We start from the raw sequence: 17207 nt of genomic DNA on the forward strand, positions 1-17207 counted from the left end.
GTCTAGATCAGGGGTTCCCAAATGGTGGTGATGCACAAACTTTACTCAAGTGGTCTGCAACAAGTCTGTAAATACAATTAAATAACAGAGAGTATTTAATATAACACATTACAGTTGCTACAACATGCATAAAAATCATAAAGTGGTCCATCAAGACCCTCAACGATTTTCAAGTAATTGGGGGGTGGGTGGGTTGGGAACCTGTTGATCCTGCTTCCCTTACCTCTGATTTCTGTTTTATTATGAAAAAGCATTTGATCTCTTTTGAAGCACAAAAGCCTTGAATTCCCTTTTCCATAGTGCATCACAAAACTAAACAAAAACGGTGGCGAGTTAAATTTTTGGGCATCTATTTCAAATGTATCCGTTGAAATACATTTTAAAATAAAAGACAAATGAATTGGTGTTTTGGTGGTTGAATTGAAAAGTACCTAACACAAAAAGGGGAAGGAGATAGTTGCAGAAACTGTTTTGCTGTTTTGATTCATTTGCAGAAGTACTTTCACAAATGCAAGACGAGACAGAAAATGTTTCCCTCTTGTCTTTCAGGGAAAGTAAGAAGCCTAAGTTCATCCTTGTGGTCACTGACCCACTTAACAGCTTTGCATCTCAGTGACAACTCCTTATCCCGTATTCCTTCAGACATTGCCAAGCTTCACAATCTGGTATATTTGGACCTGTCATCTAATAAAATCCGCAGTTTACCAGCAGAGCTCGGAAACATGGTGTCACTCAGGTAAACAAAATGCATCTGTGAGGCCAGTATGATGTTACTTCAGGTTTCTGTATGGTTTTGTATTGCAGTGAAGAAGAAGAAGAAGAAGAAGAAGAAGAAGAAGAAGAAGAAGAAGAAGAAGAAGAATTTATTATTATTAAGCAGAAAGCTATACCACGTTAGCTTCTTCTTGGCTGATTTATTTCCAATTTGTATCGCAATCTTTCTGCCTTCTGGTGCTTGGGGAGGGCTGAAATATATTGGTGCTCGCTTCTGAACCTGCTCCAAAATTCGGAGTATATTGCCCAGCTATTCAGAAAGAGGTTAAAGTTCCATTTTAGGCTCTTAGCTTGGCTGCTCGGATAAGGAGTCAATTTGAACCTGGATGACGGGTTTAAAACTCCAAAGTTTTTCTAAAAATATTTGTCCTTTATGGGAATAAACAGCTGTTCATATTTTTGTTGCTTATTTGAAGTGTTACATTTCCTAAATACCAAATTTGCCATCCTGAGTTGTCTCTTCATGAAATCCTGTAATCTTGTGTGTAATGTGTTCCCCTGAAAAAAATGATAAATCCACTTACTTTAATGGTTCTTTTTCCTGCTGGCTTATTGGTAATCCCCATGGCAAGGTTAAAACATTTCTAAACAAGGATAAAATCAGCATCCACCTTGATATTCAATGCAATACATAAAGGAGTGGTATCATATTGGTCATGATAAGTACAGTCACATAAATTTCATAAAGCCTACTATTTTAATTTGTGTGTCATTATTGTGATGCTTTCTCAAAGTTGCTCCTAGCAGCTTTCTGAAACTCTTCCGTTATGTGTTACCATATCATTCTTGCATGCATCTGGTATTGGAAGAAGGTGCCAGTGCTGGACAGTCTAGCTTTTCATACTAAGTGGTCTGCAAGGGTACTTTGACACAGAACCCATGGGCCACACACTGACTTGTAATGTGGTAGGTGGGATGTGGGGCCAAAATATGACCAGCACCAACCCAGCCCTTGCGCTGCCTTCCCAAAACTGGCTAACAAAGGTGCTGGGCTTTGAGAAGGAGGTGTAAGGCTCTGACGGGGTCCTAGAGCCCTCCCACTACCTTCCGAAAGCTGGGAAAGCACTAATTAGGCTTTGGGAAGAATGATGGAGGACTCTAGGACCCTGTCAGAGCCTTACACCTCCTTCCCAAAGCCCAGCATCTTGCTTACCCAGCTTTGGGAAGACAGGTGCAAGAGGACTGCAGCTGGGAGCATCAAAATGTTGCTGAAAGCCACCAAAAAAGGCCTCATGGAGTGTGTTGGATTGCCTTGTGTCAGTGTATTCTTCATTTTGCTGCAAGGAGATGTCTGGCAGTCTACTAAATGTTTCCACTGCATGAAATGCTGAATGAATGGTGAGGAGAAGAGAGGATCAAAGAAGGAAGAAAAGTCTTGTTCCACCTCACCCTCCTCTCTCCCACCTGGTCTCTCGCCTCCTGTTCTTATGCCTTCTTCACATTGGGGGAAAGAGAAAATTATTGTGGGGGTGGGGGAATTGTGCTCAGTGGAGGAGCACTTCAGGGTGTGTTTCTACAGAGGACCAAGCAGACCCTCAGTTATTAGTTCGGGGCCAAGGTAGTTGAAAGTGCCTAGCTGATCTAGGCTCCTAATCCAGTCCCTGAGAGGATGGCACAAGGGCAAAGGTGTCCTCTAGATACTGTTGGACTCCAGCTTCCATCAGCCCTGGTCATTATTCTTGTTGCTAGGAACTCAACAACATCTGAAGGGTACCACACTAGGGAATAGGACATCTGTGTGCTTCAAAAGGCTGAGGACTGGATATATTTCTTGGGGGCATGAAGGAATGTTCATCCGTAGTACTCTCCCTTTTGTGCTTACTTAGCTAAGCAATTTTTAAAAGAAGGTAGAGAGTCTCTGCAGTTGGCAGAAGCCTCTGATCCTACCTAATAGCCCAGTTTTCAAATGGTCGTAGGAGGTGATTAAGACTAATAAAATATGAGTTGGAGTCCTTTCATAGATGTTCTTAATGAGCAAAGCTACCCGCTTTCACTTTTATCTCTTTTTCAAGAGTTGGGTTGCTGACTGCCTGGTAAACAATCTTCTCTTACCTAGCAGGTTTTCTTTAAAAAAACAAAACAAAACCTCAATAGTATATCAGAAGGCTAAAACTATAAAATAGCTCAACTTTCTAGCTGCTTGTGATGAAAAGAAGCTCAGGAAATTGTGATTTCAGTGAACTGAGCAATGAATTAAGGCGGGGGGGGGGAGTGGTAAAGAGCCCCAGTAGCTTTCTTATAGTTAGCATAGTTCTTATAGTAACCACCTTACATTATTTTGTTTAGTAATTTTGACTGTAGGAGTACTTTCTCCATGGTTTTACTTCATTAATGGTTTAACAAGTTTATGTTTAGAAGATGTGCAAGTCAGTTTGCTTTAATTTATCATTGTCTTTAACTACTGCAAAATCAATAATCTTTGCTGTTCAGTTTTCCATTGCTTTTGAAATGTGCTATGTTAGCACAGTTTCTCTTTTGTAGTGAAACTATTTTCATTTAAAACAATTAACTGTATATATCTTACTACTTTTGTCTTCATGTGACTTGCTAATAGGGAACTCCATTTAAATAACAACCTGTTACGAGTCCTACCATTTGAGCTGGGAAAACTCTTTCAGTTACAGACGTTGGGTTTGAAAGGTATGAATTTTAACTATTTCCCCCATGCTCTTTGTTTGCAATTTTCAGTTGATCTCATCCTCAGCCAGCCATCACTTTCCAGCTGATATTTTAAGAAATTCAATTACTACCTAAACTAGAAATGACATACTAAGATTCAGGCACTTTGAAATTATGATTTTTACAAATTTCTCTAAACTGCAATTGTTTTGAAAAACATTTTCCACCTTTATAAGAAGTTGAGTTAATTTTACTGTTTCTTCTTGCCTGTACAACCTTAGAGGCCATATGATAGTGTGTGTGTGTGTGTGTGTGTGTGTGTGTGTGTGTGTGTGTGTGTGGTTCTTTCTCTCTTCTCTCCTCCCCCCGCCCCCACCACCACTCCAGTTTGGTGATATTTCTATAGAGTGAGAGTCTGAGATTTTCAGCAAAAAACAGTTTCCTGAACTAGACACTTTAAAAATAAAAACCTCATGATGTTCTTGAGGTCTCATTTTCTCACCCTCTTCCCCAAACACTCCTACAGGAAACCCACTTACACAGGATATACTGAATCTCTATCAAGAACCAGACGGAACAAGAAGGCTACTGAATTATTTGCTTGATAACCTGGCAGGTACTGCAAAAAGAAGTAAGTAGTGACTTCCTAGAACACTTATTTGTGGCATGTAAAATAAATACCATTATCTCATTATTATTATTATTTTGTCTTCTGCAAATAGTTTCAACAGAACAGCCACCTCCCAGATCTTGGATTATGTTGCAAGAACCAGATCGAACAAGACCAACAGGTAGAACTGAATAAATCTGTGCTTTCTTTTCAGTCAGTGAAATTTTGTATTACAGTCATACCTCGGGTTGAATATGCTTCATGTTGAGCGCGTTCGAGTTGCGCTCTGCGGCAACCCGGAAGTAACGGAGCACATTACTTCCGGGTTTCGCCACTCGCGCATGCGCAGACGCTCAAATGACGTCATGCGCAGAAGCGGTGAAAAGCAATGCATGCGTGCGCAGTCTCTAGTTACATTTTCTTCTGGATGCGAACGGGGCTCCGGAATGGATCCCATTCGCATCCCGAGGTACCACTGTACCTTGCCTGTGCAACTTCTTTCCATTTCACTTTATTTTTTATAGCAAGTAGTATAGACATTTTAAGGGGGAAGTCATATGTTTAGAAATTGAAACATCTTGCGTTTCTCATTCTTTTGAAAATATTCTAAATACTACATTATTAATATGACAGAAATATACTTTTTTTAAAAAAAGACATTTTCCCATATGTATATCCATTGTACTGTTTGGAAATCTGTAAAGCTGTCTGAATAAAAACACCACCACCAAAACTGAATGCTGTCCAAACAATGGCACAACCATTCTTTAGAAGCAAATTATTAAAGAACATGAGTGGATGTTAAAATCAGAATTAAGTGTGGCCTCAAACCATGTAGATCCATTTCGTCATAATGGCAACCCAATCCTATATATCATGTTTGCTCACCAGTTAAGTGCTGAGTTTAGTGTGGCTTATGTCCTGGTACATGTGCATAGGATTGTAGCTTAGTTACGAAACAAAGCTTCAATTGATTTAGACCTCGAATTCAATAAGAGCTCCTAAGTAGTTTAAGGGTTACCCTCATCTTGGAAAAAGTTCTTTATATAAGCTGGCTTTATGCTGGCTACGGTAACAGCTATTGACCTTGTAGGGGAAGTTTTGTGCTTCATTCCAACACAGATTGAACCAGTACATTATATTGCATTGTCTGCCTATTTGGTGAATGGTGGAACTACCAACCTAGTTTCTAGAGAGAAAATCTAAATAATGCTGCATTATTATAGGTCAGCTGCTCAAATATATCTTGGAGCTAAAGTAAGCAAAGCCTAAAGCTGATCAACTTATTTAAAGGGAAAGTGAAAAATGTATGTTTAAAACAGACAATTTCTCTGTCTAAGTAAAACTCTCTTATACTGCAGCCCTGTTTTCTGTCATGTGTTACAACGTCCTCTGTGATAAATATGCTACTCGGCAGCTATATGGCTACTGCCCATCATGGGCATTGAACTGGGAATACAGGAAAAAGGCTATTATGCAGGAAATCTTAAGCTGTAATGCAGACATCATAAGTCTTCAGGTGAGAAATGACTTTGTTCTTTTTTGTTTATGTATGCATCCATTTTTAAATGTTTTTAACTTAAGCAATTTTCTTTCTACATAGAAGATGTGAATCATTACAAGACCCCAATATGCTCTTAAGCCTGCTCTGAGAACTATTTGGATGAAATTCCAATAATACAGTAAAATGAATAGGGGACTAGTAAAGGATGCCTATGAAGCTTAAGTATTTGTTGTTGTCTTTACTCCCCACCCACCCAGTGAGAGTCGCTTCCTGATTTATCATCCCTGTGTCGAGATTCATTTGCTCTCCCATCTGTTAGAAGGCTGGGTTACGTGGCTGCAGATGATGTGCCAAACCAGCAGATGCAGTGAAAAGAGTTGCAGAGCTTTTCTGCCAGGGATTACACGGGCCTTGAAGCAGAAAACAGGAATTAGGGTCAACCCTGCTGGCCAATAGACATTTCACCAAGCCAGGGAAATTCTGTTCTGTTTATTAAAGATCATAGCCTGTCCTGTCTTTAAGAGCTTGAGGTGGGCAACAGTCAATCAAAAATGTATATAAAATATGTAAATTGCTGTTAAAATGGGTCACAACTCTGTCCAGATATTTTCCCCTTTCCTCCCTTCTGTATGTTCCCCTCCTTCCATTGTCTTTTCCTCCCTTCCATTGTTGCTTAAAATATGCAGTTTCTTGCATTCTGACATGGTTGTTTTTCCTAGTGTTGTGGCCATGCTTCTGTCTCTGAACTAGTCTAGTGTGTATCTTCTGTTCTGATTACCTTTTCTGAAGGACTCAGCTACACACTATTTTTATTGCGTGTAGCAGAGTGTAACAGAGAATTTTGTACATAGCAGAGAATTTTGGTGTTTAATATATTAGTACTGTAGTGTTCTCTGGAAGCTGTTGGTTGCTGCATCCAAGTTTGTGGAGAGGTTTCTACTAATTGCAGGTTCTCCAGCTGTTGAAGATAGTTGCATGTGGATGCCTTATATTTTTGCTTCTTGAGTTCTTAAAGCTGCCCATTTTGGTCACAGAAAAACTCAGTATTGCTACTAGTATTAAGTAACTGCAAGATTGTTTTTGCAGTTGTTAATGTACTCTAAAGAGACGCAGGTGGCGCTGTGGGTTAAACCACAGAGCCTAGGACTTGCCTGCCAATCAGAAGGTTGGCGGTTCGAATCCCCATAACGGGGTGAGCTCGGTCCCTGCTCCTGCAAACCTAGCAGTTTAAAAGCACGTCAAAATGCAAGTAGATAAATAGGTGCCGCTCCAGCGGGAAAGTAAACGCCGTTTCCGTGCACTGCACTGGTTCGCCAGAAGCGGCTTAGTCATGTTGGCCACATGATCCGGAAGCTGTACGCCGGCTCCCTTGGCCAATAAAGTAAGATGAGCGCCGCAACCCCAGAGTCGGCCACGACTGGACCTAATGGTCAGGGGTCCCTTTACCTTTGCCTTAATGTACTCTGAATTCTTTAATACAATGGCTGGGGTTCACTTAATGTTTGACTCAAGATGATGATTTTGTGGAAATGAGTTCAGTGACCATGGCATCTGATTTTCTGTGGGCTCCAGATTTAATAGCTTGGCAGGGATAAAGTTTAATTGGGATTTTTCAAACAAATATTTTGTGACTTTGTACTATTACTGTTCTCAACCCTATAAACTTCCAGCTGTTCTACTTTTATATTTAATTTAATTGCTTACTCCATTGTGTCCTCGGATATGTGGTGCCTTTTGAATTTTAGACTGTTTCCATCAGTCACTGTTTAGATGGAGGGGAGGGGAAACTGCCAGATCAGCTGACAGTGTCTCTATGACTATTCTTACTATTTCACTCATCCTGAGCTACATGCTTTGCAGGCATGCTAGAATGGCACATTTTATTCTGGACTGGCGTGGCTTAATCCATTTCACAGTAATGTAATCTGATGACTGCTTGTTATATTGACTTGGAGCATCCGCTGAGTGGAGTTTGAATCATGTGATGTGCCAGCAGAAGGGGGTAGTTGACTTTCACAGACTCCTCCTTCCCATTGCAGCTCCTTGTGTCCCCCATCTCCAGATGGAGGTATCCCACTCTTCCTTAGAAAGCTCAGAGCAGCTTACATGGCCCACCAGTGATCTGTTTCCTAGGTGTTTTGACAGTACGTCAACTAGCTTGAACAGTCTTCTAGCATCAGGTCATCCCAGACTGTTAGCTATGCTATGGGTTGAACCTGGCTCACAATGCTGTTTTTAGTAATCTGCAACTGTCTTTTGAAATCAGGTGCATATTTTTATCTTTGAAAAGCACCGCTTCTCCCTTGGGTGCAACAGTATTGTTAGAAGCTCTTAGAGGCTCAGGAAACAGGAAGGTGTGTGTACATGTGGTGTATTTATGGTGCATGTGCAGCCCTGGTCACACCCATTGATGGCATGTGAGCCTCAAAGTCCTCTGGTCAAAAATGTTAGCTATTCCTGTGTTAGGCTCTCTATCCTGAAGGGAGGTACGCTGATGATGGATTCCTGCTGCTGCTTTGTTCCTACTGTATTGTATATGGTTGGCAGACAAGTCAGAGTCCCACATAAGCTGTTCTACAGAAAGGCATATGCATACATACATATCAGTAAAATAAAATGTAACACTAGTTCTTCTCCCCCATTATTTCAGTTGCTGTCTTTTCACATTATACTTTCTCAATGGACATAACTTCAGAGTCCTGCTTTAAAGGGGTATCCAGAAGAGACTTGATCTTCGTTGGAGACTTTGAATTCATTTTCAAAGTTGCATTGTGCGTTTGATAGTTCACCTAATTCTTGCACTGTCTTACATTTTAGGAGGTTGAAACTGAGCAGTACTACAGTTTTTTCCTAGCAGAATTGAAAGAGCGTGGATACAACGGATTCTTCAGTCCGAAATCCAGAGCTAGGACAATGTCGGAACAAGAGAGAAAACATGTTGATGGTTGTGCAATATTTTTCAAGACAGAAAAGTAAGATAAAACTTGTATCTTGTTCTCTGGCTACAGTGAATGAGGTTGCACAGCAACATCAGTTTTTAATCCTCTATGAAACCAGAAATTCTTGTTGCAAACAGATTATTTCAGTAATTTGGGGAGCCTATCAATACTTTGGCTGTTTAGGACTAGGAAACTTGAGTAGTAAAATTGTTCACTCATGAAATATGAATAAAGTAATGGCCTCCTATGAATTCTCATAATAGTTCACAGCTTTTGGTGGAATGGTGAATAGTAATGATTATATTTATTTAAGAAAATGTCTGCATGTTGGCTTGTATGTGTTCAAGCATTTATGATGGCCACAGTTGTGGTAAGCTGTCACTGTCATATTCACATTGAGAAGTCTAGTTACCTAATTTTTGTCAGCTGTGCAGATAGAATATGTGAATCATATTGTGATAAAATGAAAAATACGGTGTTATGTGCAGATCTTGCTTTAAATTGATTTTATTGCTTTCAGGTTCACCTTGGTTCAGAAGCATACTGTTGAATTTAATCAGCTGGCTATGGCAAACTCAGAAGGATCAGAAGCAATGCTGAACAGAGTAATGACAAAAGACAACATTGGAGTTGCTGTGTTGCTAGAGCTACGAAAGGAGTTAATAGAAATGTCATGTAAGTAAATGCAAATCCAGTTTTCGACTGGACTCTGCAGCCATCTTCCGCATGTACACACATACCCTTTGCTGCTTTGGAAAAGAGTTGAGAACTGGTTTATCTACCAGTTCTGGTGACTGAAACTCATACCCAATGGATAGGAGAAGTCTCTACTTCTAACTTTGAGAACTTAGTGTGAAACTAAAAACCTTCCAAGGAGATGCAGACAGTTGCTTAACCACAAAATTTGTTTTTGCCCACCACTAACTAATTTTTTTGCATACTGTTTAAGGTGTATGTGGAGTAGTCATGCTTCCCCAAACTGGAAAATGGTTTTTCATGCATCTACCTGTCAATACAACTTTTAAAATGTACTGTAAACCCCCTCCCCCTATTTTTTCTTTTTAAAAATGGTTTTAGTTTAAAAGGGAAGTGAAATGGGATCAAAGTGGAATAAGGAGATGTGAAGATTCTTGAGGCTAGAAAAAGATTTCTAAGTCATCACTATTTTCTCATCTCCGTGTCTGTGCTTTCCTACTGGCCATGATTTGTTCCTTTGACTGCCCTAGTATTTGCGCACATCTGCCGTAAAGATGCTGCTTAGCTTAGTATGGATGACAAACAGTATTTGCAGGTGATGAATGTAGCCTGTATTTTCAGTTAAGTAAATACTAATACACTTTGTCACTGCAAACAGTATCTGTCTAGATTGCAGAATTCTTTTGTGTGGTACTTGTCTTTATTGCTGTATGGGAAAAGGGTAATGACTGACAAATACTGCAGTTAAAATGCATATTATGTTTGCTAGAAAATTGTATATATAGTAGCTTAGAACTTATTTGCAGTCCATCACAGTAGCTGTTCATTATCATGTCGATAATGCAATAAAGCCAGCAGAGGGAGCACAGAGCCCTTTTTTGTTTTAAACTCATAAAACGGCTGGTTGAGATAAGGAATCCTGTATTTGTAAAGTCCCAGTTAATTACTGCTGATTAGTTTGATATATCTCTTTAGCAGTATTTTAAAAGCCCTTTTCACCAATGCAACCTATGTAGTGAAGTATCACTGCTGTTTTCTGAAGGGTTTTTTATTTTCCATTTTAGCAGGCAAGCCACACCCAGGAATGGATAAACAGCTGGTCCTTGTAGCAAATGCACACATGCACTGGGACCCGGAATATTCTGATGTGAAGTTGGTTCAGACCATGATGTTCCTTTCTGAGGTAAAGAACATAATAGACAAAGCCTCTCGGAGTCTCAAGCCTGGTATTTCGGGAGAACACGCAACAATTCCACTTGTATTGTGTGCAGATCTGAATTCTCTGCCAGATTCAGGTAAGTGCAGCCATATTCCACTTGCTAAAGTGTTGTAACACTGCATTTGCTGAAACTGCTGGAAGTTGAATAAAACTTGATAGTGAAAGGGGCTCACAGAGCCATTTTGAAGGCTGTGCAGAAATGAACTTGAGGGATGGCTCTCAGAGCTCACCAGCTGATAGACACTGAAAGCCCTCTCGGCTGCACTAGTGAGTTCCTCATGAAGGGCTCCCCGGCTCAGACTCCCTGGTAAAGTTCCCTGTGTGTCCCAAGAGAGAGTCTGCTTGCCAAGAAACAGTTGCATGCCCACTTCAAGCTCTCAATTGTTCCATTGCAGCCATGTCTTTATTTGTCCATATATAATGGCAGGTGAGCATGATTTTGGGGAAACAGCCTCACAGGACAAATTAGGACCCCTGGGAGCTGGAAGTTTACCACCACTAAATCAGAGAAATCTGGTCTAACACTTCACCCTTAATCAAATCTTATGATCCCTAAATTCCAGCCAAGAGAGTGAATGTATGGGAGGTGGTGGATTGTACTATTGAGATGGATCACCCATCATGAATGTAATACTATTTAAGAGGGATAGGTTGCTTGTTGTTTTTTTAAAAAATATTTCCTTCACCCTAGGTGTGGTTGAATATTTGAGTACTGGTGGAGTGGAGACAAACCATAAAGATTTTAAGGAACTGAGATACAATGAAAGTCTCACTAACTTCAGTTGTAACGGGAAAAATGGAACCACCAATGGAAGGATTACTCATGGTTTCAAGTTGAAGAGTGCCTATGAGAATGGCCTAATGCCTTATACGAATTACACATTTGATTTCAAGGTCAGAGTTGAAATAAATTCCCATTGCACTATTACTGTTTTATTGCTTATTCAGCATAGGTGTGCAGGAAGTTTGATGAACTATTAAAACAAAAATGGAAGGGTTAGTAACAAATTAATTGTCAGGTTGGGGTAGTATTAAATTTTGGAAGCACATTTTGAAGAGAGGAAAGCAGGCTGATAATTGAAAAGGATGCTCTCCCAGTCACAGGAAACAGCTCAACAGCAGTTTCCATTACTTGTGCTTAAGAGGCTCATGGCCATGGGAGGGTCGTGACCAAAAAGTTGCCTAACTTTACACAATAATTCCTAGCGGTAATATTGCCTCTTCAGAGGTATTAACAAGAAATATATGTGAATCTCGGTAGCATAGCACGTGGACACCTTATGATGACTAACACTTTAAGAATTATCTCAAAGTTTCTCTCTTATCATTCAATGATTTTATAGTGGTTGACAGTAAAACAAATAACACATTTAAAAAAATCATTTATTTACATATTTACGGTATATCCAGCTTTCTAAGGCAAGTTGTAATAAAGTATGTTACAATAAGTGTGTTACAATCTAAATAAAACAATTAAGAACATGAAATCCGCAGTGAAATCAAGGGCAAGGCCCATAAACGACCATGAAAGGAGCTCATGTTGCAACAAGACTATCTTAAGCTGCCCCCAGAACACTAGAAGGAGTAATATTATTAATTTTATTGAAATCATTTAGAAATAAATCAATTACACAGACAACAAAAACAGAACAAACCATGACTCTTGACCCCAAAGCAAAACAAACAAGACAGTAAAACAGAACCAAACAGTAAAACAAAAAATAAAAGAAAAAATTGTCACCTATATATACCATATTTTCATTTGAAATTCTTCTTTCTTGACTTCCTTCATCCTGTACCTGGTTTTCTACTTTCTCCTTCTAAACTCTCTTTTTTGAAATATTTTTACGATTTCTCCAAGTTAATCGAAACAAGACCAGGTATTTATTCTGGGGCACTGCTTTTTAAAATATTCTCCACATTTCCCCCATTCTTTCTGGAATTTTGTTTGGGCTGTTATTTATTATTTATACCCCACCCATCTGGCTGGGTTTCCCCAGCCACTCTGGGCGGCTCCCAGTCAAATATTAAAAACACAATACAGCATTAAACATTAAAAACTTCCCTAAACAGGGCTGCCTTCAGGTGTCTTTTAAAAGTAGGATAGAATCATAGGAGAACAAGTGGTCCTCAGTGTGTCTGGGATCTATACCGTTTAGGCACCTGAATTTGCCTTGGGACCATGACCATAGTCAGAGTAGGTGCTTCAGCACTAGAGTTACGTGGTTACTGAAGTCCATACCTGATATCAGTTGAAATTGCTTCCAGTTGTGTGTCTTCCATTTCTGAAAATATTCACTCCATTTTCTCTCTTTTCCAAAGGGTATTATTGACTACATCTTCTACTCTAAACCTCAGCTGAATATTCTTGGCATCCTGGGACCTTTGGATCACCATTGGCTAATAGAGAACAATATAAGTGGCTGTCCACACCCGCTCATTCCTTCTGACCACTTCTCACTTTTTGCACAACTGGAGCTGGTGCTGCCTTTCCTGCCCCCGGTAAATGGAATCCATCTGCCTAGCAGGAGGTAGTCAAGTACATTTTAGAGGGCAACCTCAGTCTCATTTGTAAAATTGTAAAATCTGAATATAGAGGAGTGAGGTATGGCCAACAGGGATCTTTCTTAATGATCTTAATTTTAAATCTAATTATTTCATAAAGAAATAGTAAAAGCCAGGTGCTATCAGACACACAATTCTGAGCCCAACATGCTTTATTTACTGTTAGACAGGGACTGGTGCGTTGGCACCTCTCTTAGATTTGTTACAAGTAACCTGTTCTATCCAATGTAATATTTCATGCCTTGAAAATAGGGAATTACTATAATAAATTCTCTTCGCACAGATATCTGTAGCACTACTTTTTTGAGGCCAGTAGTAAAACATCAAAAGACCATTCTTCCATACTTCACTCCCTTCTTTTTCAGACTTGTTTGTTTGTAAAATATAGAATTTGAATTTAGCCTTTATTGATTGTATATGAACAACAGAAAACCTGATTTATGAGATTTTGTACTTTAAAAAAACAACAACCAGATTTGGAAAATGATTGTATTGTAAACTAAGGCTAAATTTTTATCTGTTTCATGTGTTATAAAGGCCAGCTTGTAAAAGAAGTTGCAGCAGGCTTTCTCTGCTAATGATTTGCACTGTTAGGGTTTTTAGCCCTTATGTACTACTTCATTTTTTAAAATTGAGAACACTGCTTTTAAATCTAAATTTGGTTAAATGATAACAAATTTCTTCAAGCTAGTTAACATACATTCATTTCTTTCTTTCTTTTAACTTAAAGCAACAGCGCAAACTTGTTCTCGGAACAGATAAGCTAAGCAGTGACTGATTAGGCTGTGTGGATTGATAGCCCTTATCAATATCTACATTCTAACCTTTTTCTGCCAGAAGTGGAAGGGCAGAATATTGTGTGAAAGCTTCTTAGTTTCTGTGTTAAGTCACTCGTTTCCTATCTCCACTGTGCCTGCTTCATTTTGTTCTCAATTAGCACTGCCTGTGCATGCAGAGAGAACCTGTGCATCCTCTTTTATTTTTTTAAAATAATGTTAACATTTTGTGAAAATTTTATGAAGATACTTTTGTATAAGCTGTGGCATCTATTTTTTTTTTCCTTTGCGAAGCGTTGAATATCACTTTTTGAACACGTTCAGATGGTGGGTACACAAATTCTAAGCTTCTGATACCCATGCACTGCTTCTTTCAGTGTCATTGCACAATGCTGTTTGTTTGGTTTGTTCTCCCCTCTCCACTTAATACTATCATGTGAAGTCCTCTTTCAGTTGAAGCATCTTCCTCAGTCATTCCTCGGTCGTCATTCCTTGAAGCTAAAAGTATACCGTCTTCTGTTCTATGAAGCAGTGTAACTAGAGATGCATTTTCAGTACAGGTTCCCTAGACAACATTTCAGATCGAGCATTAAAGTGACCAAGTCCTATTCTACAAAGTGTCAACAAAACCAAGGTTGTAGTATGCCCTCATAGTGCCATTAGTGTCTGAAAGCCAAGTATATATACGGTATATATAATTATATATATATATATAAAATCTGTCCATAAAAGGGAAATTCTATCTAATCCTTAGCAAACATACCTTCATTAATAAGTCTGTTTCTTATTTAGAGAGAGAACTTGGTCAAACTGCTTTTGTTTCAACTGCAGGCAGAGAAACAAAAGCTCTTTCTTGAATTGAGAAATTCTGAATATAATGAATTAAAAAATGGGTAATAATGATTGAAAATTTTATAAAGAAACTATAGGCACTTAGAAGTGCGCGACCATTTTGTTTTAAAGAATACAATAAAATTGCAACAAGTTCATGTTTAGCAAGCAAGCGTTTAAAAATTTTTAGTAGGAAAAGTCCAGATCTTGAATCCTTGTCTAGGACCTGATTTTTCTTTTGTTACATGTTTTTTTAGTTGTGCAACACCAAACATGTCCAGTTTATAATCAGTACATCGGAATGCTGGTAATAATTGATGTAGTAGATTCAATTAGTAATGTTGCTTTTTCTGTTCTTGTTTTTTGGGTTTGGGGGTTATTTTGTACAAGTGTGAATAAAAGGTGTTTTACTCATGTTTCCTTAACAATGTGTTGGTAATGTGCATCATGACAATTTTCAGTGGCAATGGAGCCAATTTAGCTTGTCATACTCAGCAACCTATTTTGTTTCCTGATTATCTGGATTATTTAATTGTATGTCCAGAAAGCTTTATGGAAGGGAAGCACTTATTCATTTTATATTCCTTAGAAGGGATTAATTTTTCCTTTTAAGCTGGAGCTTGAGTGCACTTGGTAAATCCTAAAGGTTTAAGCTTTACACATGCGTTTTCACCTTTCTTTGTTCAATCTTAAATATATATCTATCTATATGAATTTATGGCAGCACATTAAAAGGTTACAGCCCGTTCATGTACTCAAGGACTCTGTTCTTGCCTGGACATGTTGCAATCTATGGGCACTTGAAATTCCTTTTCCATGTTTGGCATAATAAGATTACTGAAGTATGAGAGCTCAGAAAAATAAAAAACCTGATCCCCCTTGCCTTCAGTGAGCCTTTGGTCAGATCCCACAGTACTGAAGTGACACGCTGAGGAAATACTCTGCATCTCTGCAGAATAAGAAGTTGCACCTAATGTGTCTGGCAGTCAATATAAGAATAGTCATACTTTTAATACAGTTTTCTGCATCAAACAAATTCATACATTTCATAAATGAATGCAATAAACTATATGTGTTCACAAAATGCTAATTTCCAATAACCCTAACACTTATCTTACTTAAGGTGGCTTTGGATGTTGCCATAACAAATGTTCAGTGTTTCTTAATGTAATCACATGATTATTATTTTTTAAGGACGTAGAGCATTGGTGGGCATGAGGATCCCTTTCCCCATTCCCCAGTTTAATCAAACTAGATGTCTGACTAGGGATGGTCACATATTGAAAAACCTAATACCTACAGCCTGCCCATTTCTGGGTAAAAATGATCTTAAGGCGATAAAATCAATTATGGTGGAATTTAAGCAGGAAATATAAAATATATGGGATTCTCTATTTTAAAGACAGTGACAGAAAAAGCTCTAGGAAATGTGTGTAATTATTCTGTCCCTTTTTTATTTGTGGGCTCAAGCCTCAATTGTAAAGCTATCCATTCAGGATGCAAACTTGCATCTGAAAACTCTGATAAAGTTATTTGAATTCTGCTGTGGCTTAAATGTCGAAAAGTAGCTTCAGATGTCAAGTTCCCACTTTTATCTATGGGGCAAAGAACTCAAAGCCAAAATAATTGCACTAACATTTTCAGCAGAATTAATCGCACTGCAAATTTTTCAAGTCAAATTTACTACTGCTTATGTAGTGACTCTGTTTTTTCCCATCCAGCCTGACTCAGTGTTTTAGTATATGTTAACTCCTGCTATACTTTTTGGTTGTCTAAGCTTTTTTAAAATGTAGGTATCTTGGTATGCTTAAGTAGTATCTAAAAATTAGAATACCTAGTCTTTATTCACAGTACTTCTGTATAACGTGTAATGCACTGGACTAACTCTTGTTTACCATATGTGTAACAAAAAAACAAAAACAAAAACCAGCACATCATCTGCACTAAGCTCAAAGAATGTTGCATTTGTCTATAGGCAGCTCTTCAATAAGATAAATGGGAAATTGAAAATGGTCTGATGGTAAACAAGGGCTTTTACTGTTCTCTTCAGTGGAACTTTCTTCTTGGTCAAATTTTAACTAGCTAGTATTATATTTATATACAGGGTTGTCTTTTTTTTCTTTACCAATGTATTTTCCTACTCATAGCTGACCAATAAATTCAATATCTGTTTCAAATTTCTTTTGAAGTCTAATTTACCTTTTTCACCTCCGCCTGTAAAACAGACAGGGCCGCTGGGATTGCTGTTACATTAAGCGTTTAATTCCCGGTCCTGACTACAAAAAGAATAAGGCTGCAGATGGAAAGCAGCACATGTCCAGTCCTGAAGCAGAGATCTCTGTGCAGGCCTGTCCAGTTTCTTGGCCTCTAGGCTTTCCTTTTCTGTCTCGAAGAGAATTAAAAACTTTCTCAGGATCCCGGGTAAAGCCGATGGGCAGGACATGCAGAACACAATGTGTTCCCAGGGAATTGTTCATTAGGCGAGCTTTCACATAACAAGCTGATGGTTTTCCATAATTTCCCATGAGAACATTTCTAATCTGTGATTTGTCTGATCTTGTTCCTTCTCTTCATGGTTTCCACCCAAAATGGCTGCCACTGGCCAGCAAAACACAAGTAAGGAAGCGGGCAAACTCTATCTGTTCAGATATCTGAGTCAGCCATTCGTGTACAG

General features: G+C 38.7%; 1 protein-coding gene across 6 annotated transcripts in view; it reads left to right on the top strand.

Moving 5' to 3' along the window:
• Positions 1 to 16710, top strand: part of CNOT6 (CCR4-NOT transcription complex subunit 6) — a 37651-nt gene extending 20941 nt beyond the window's left edge. For 4 of the 6 annotated variants that reach the window (XM_083488130.1, XM_083488131.1, XM_083488129.1 and 1 more), the window contains 10 exons: positions 550 to 736; positions 3329 to 3414; positions 3920 to 4024; positions 4116 to 4184; positions 5365 to 5522; positions 8325 to 8479; positions 8967 to 9121; positions 10207 to 10437; positions 11053 to 11255; positions 12684 to 16710. In XM_083488130.1, the coding sequence (XP_083344256.1) occupies positions 550 to 736; positions 3329 to 3414; positions 3920 to 4024; positions 4116 to 4184; positions 5365 to 5522; positions 8325 to 8479; positions 8967 to 9121; positions 10207 to 10437; positions 11053 to 11255; positions 12684 to 12896 (1562 nt within the window). In that variant the 3' untranslated portion in view covers positions 12897 to 16710. The remainder of the gene's footprint in view (positions 1 to 549; positions 737 to 3328; positions 3415 to 3919; positions 4025 to 4115; positions 4185 to 5364; positions 5523 to 8324; positions 8480 to 8966; positions 9122 to 10206; positions 10438 to 11052; positions 11256 to 12683) is intronic. The other 2 variants (XM_083488132.1, XM_083488127.1) reach the window with 1 other exon arrangement.
• The last annotated feature ends 497 nt before the right edge of the window (positions 16711 to 17207 follow it).

This window comes from Podarcis liolepis (assembly GCF_965112155.1).
Source record: "Podarcis liolepis genome assembly, chromosome: 2".
Classification (NCBI taxonomy): domain Eukaryota; kingdom Metazoa; phylum Chordata; class Lepidosauria; order Squamata; family Lacertidae; genus Podarcis; species Podarcis liolepis.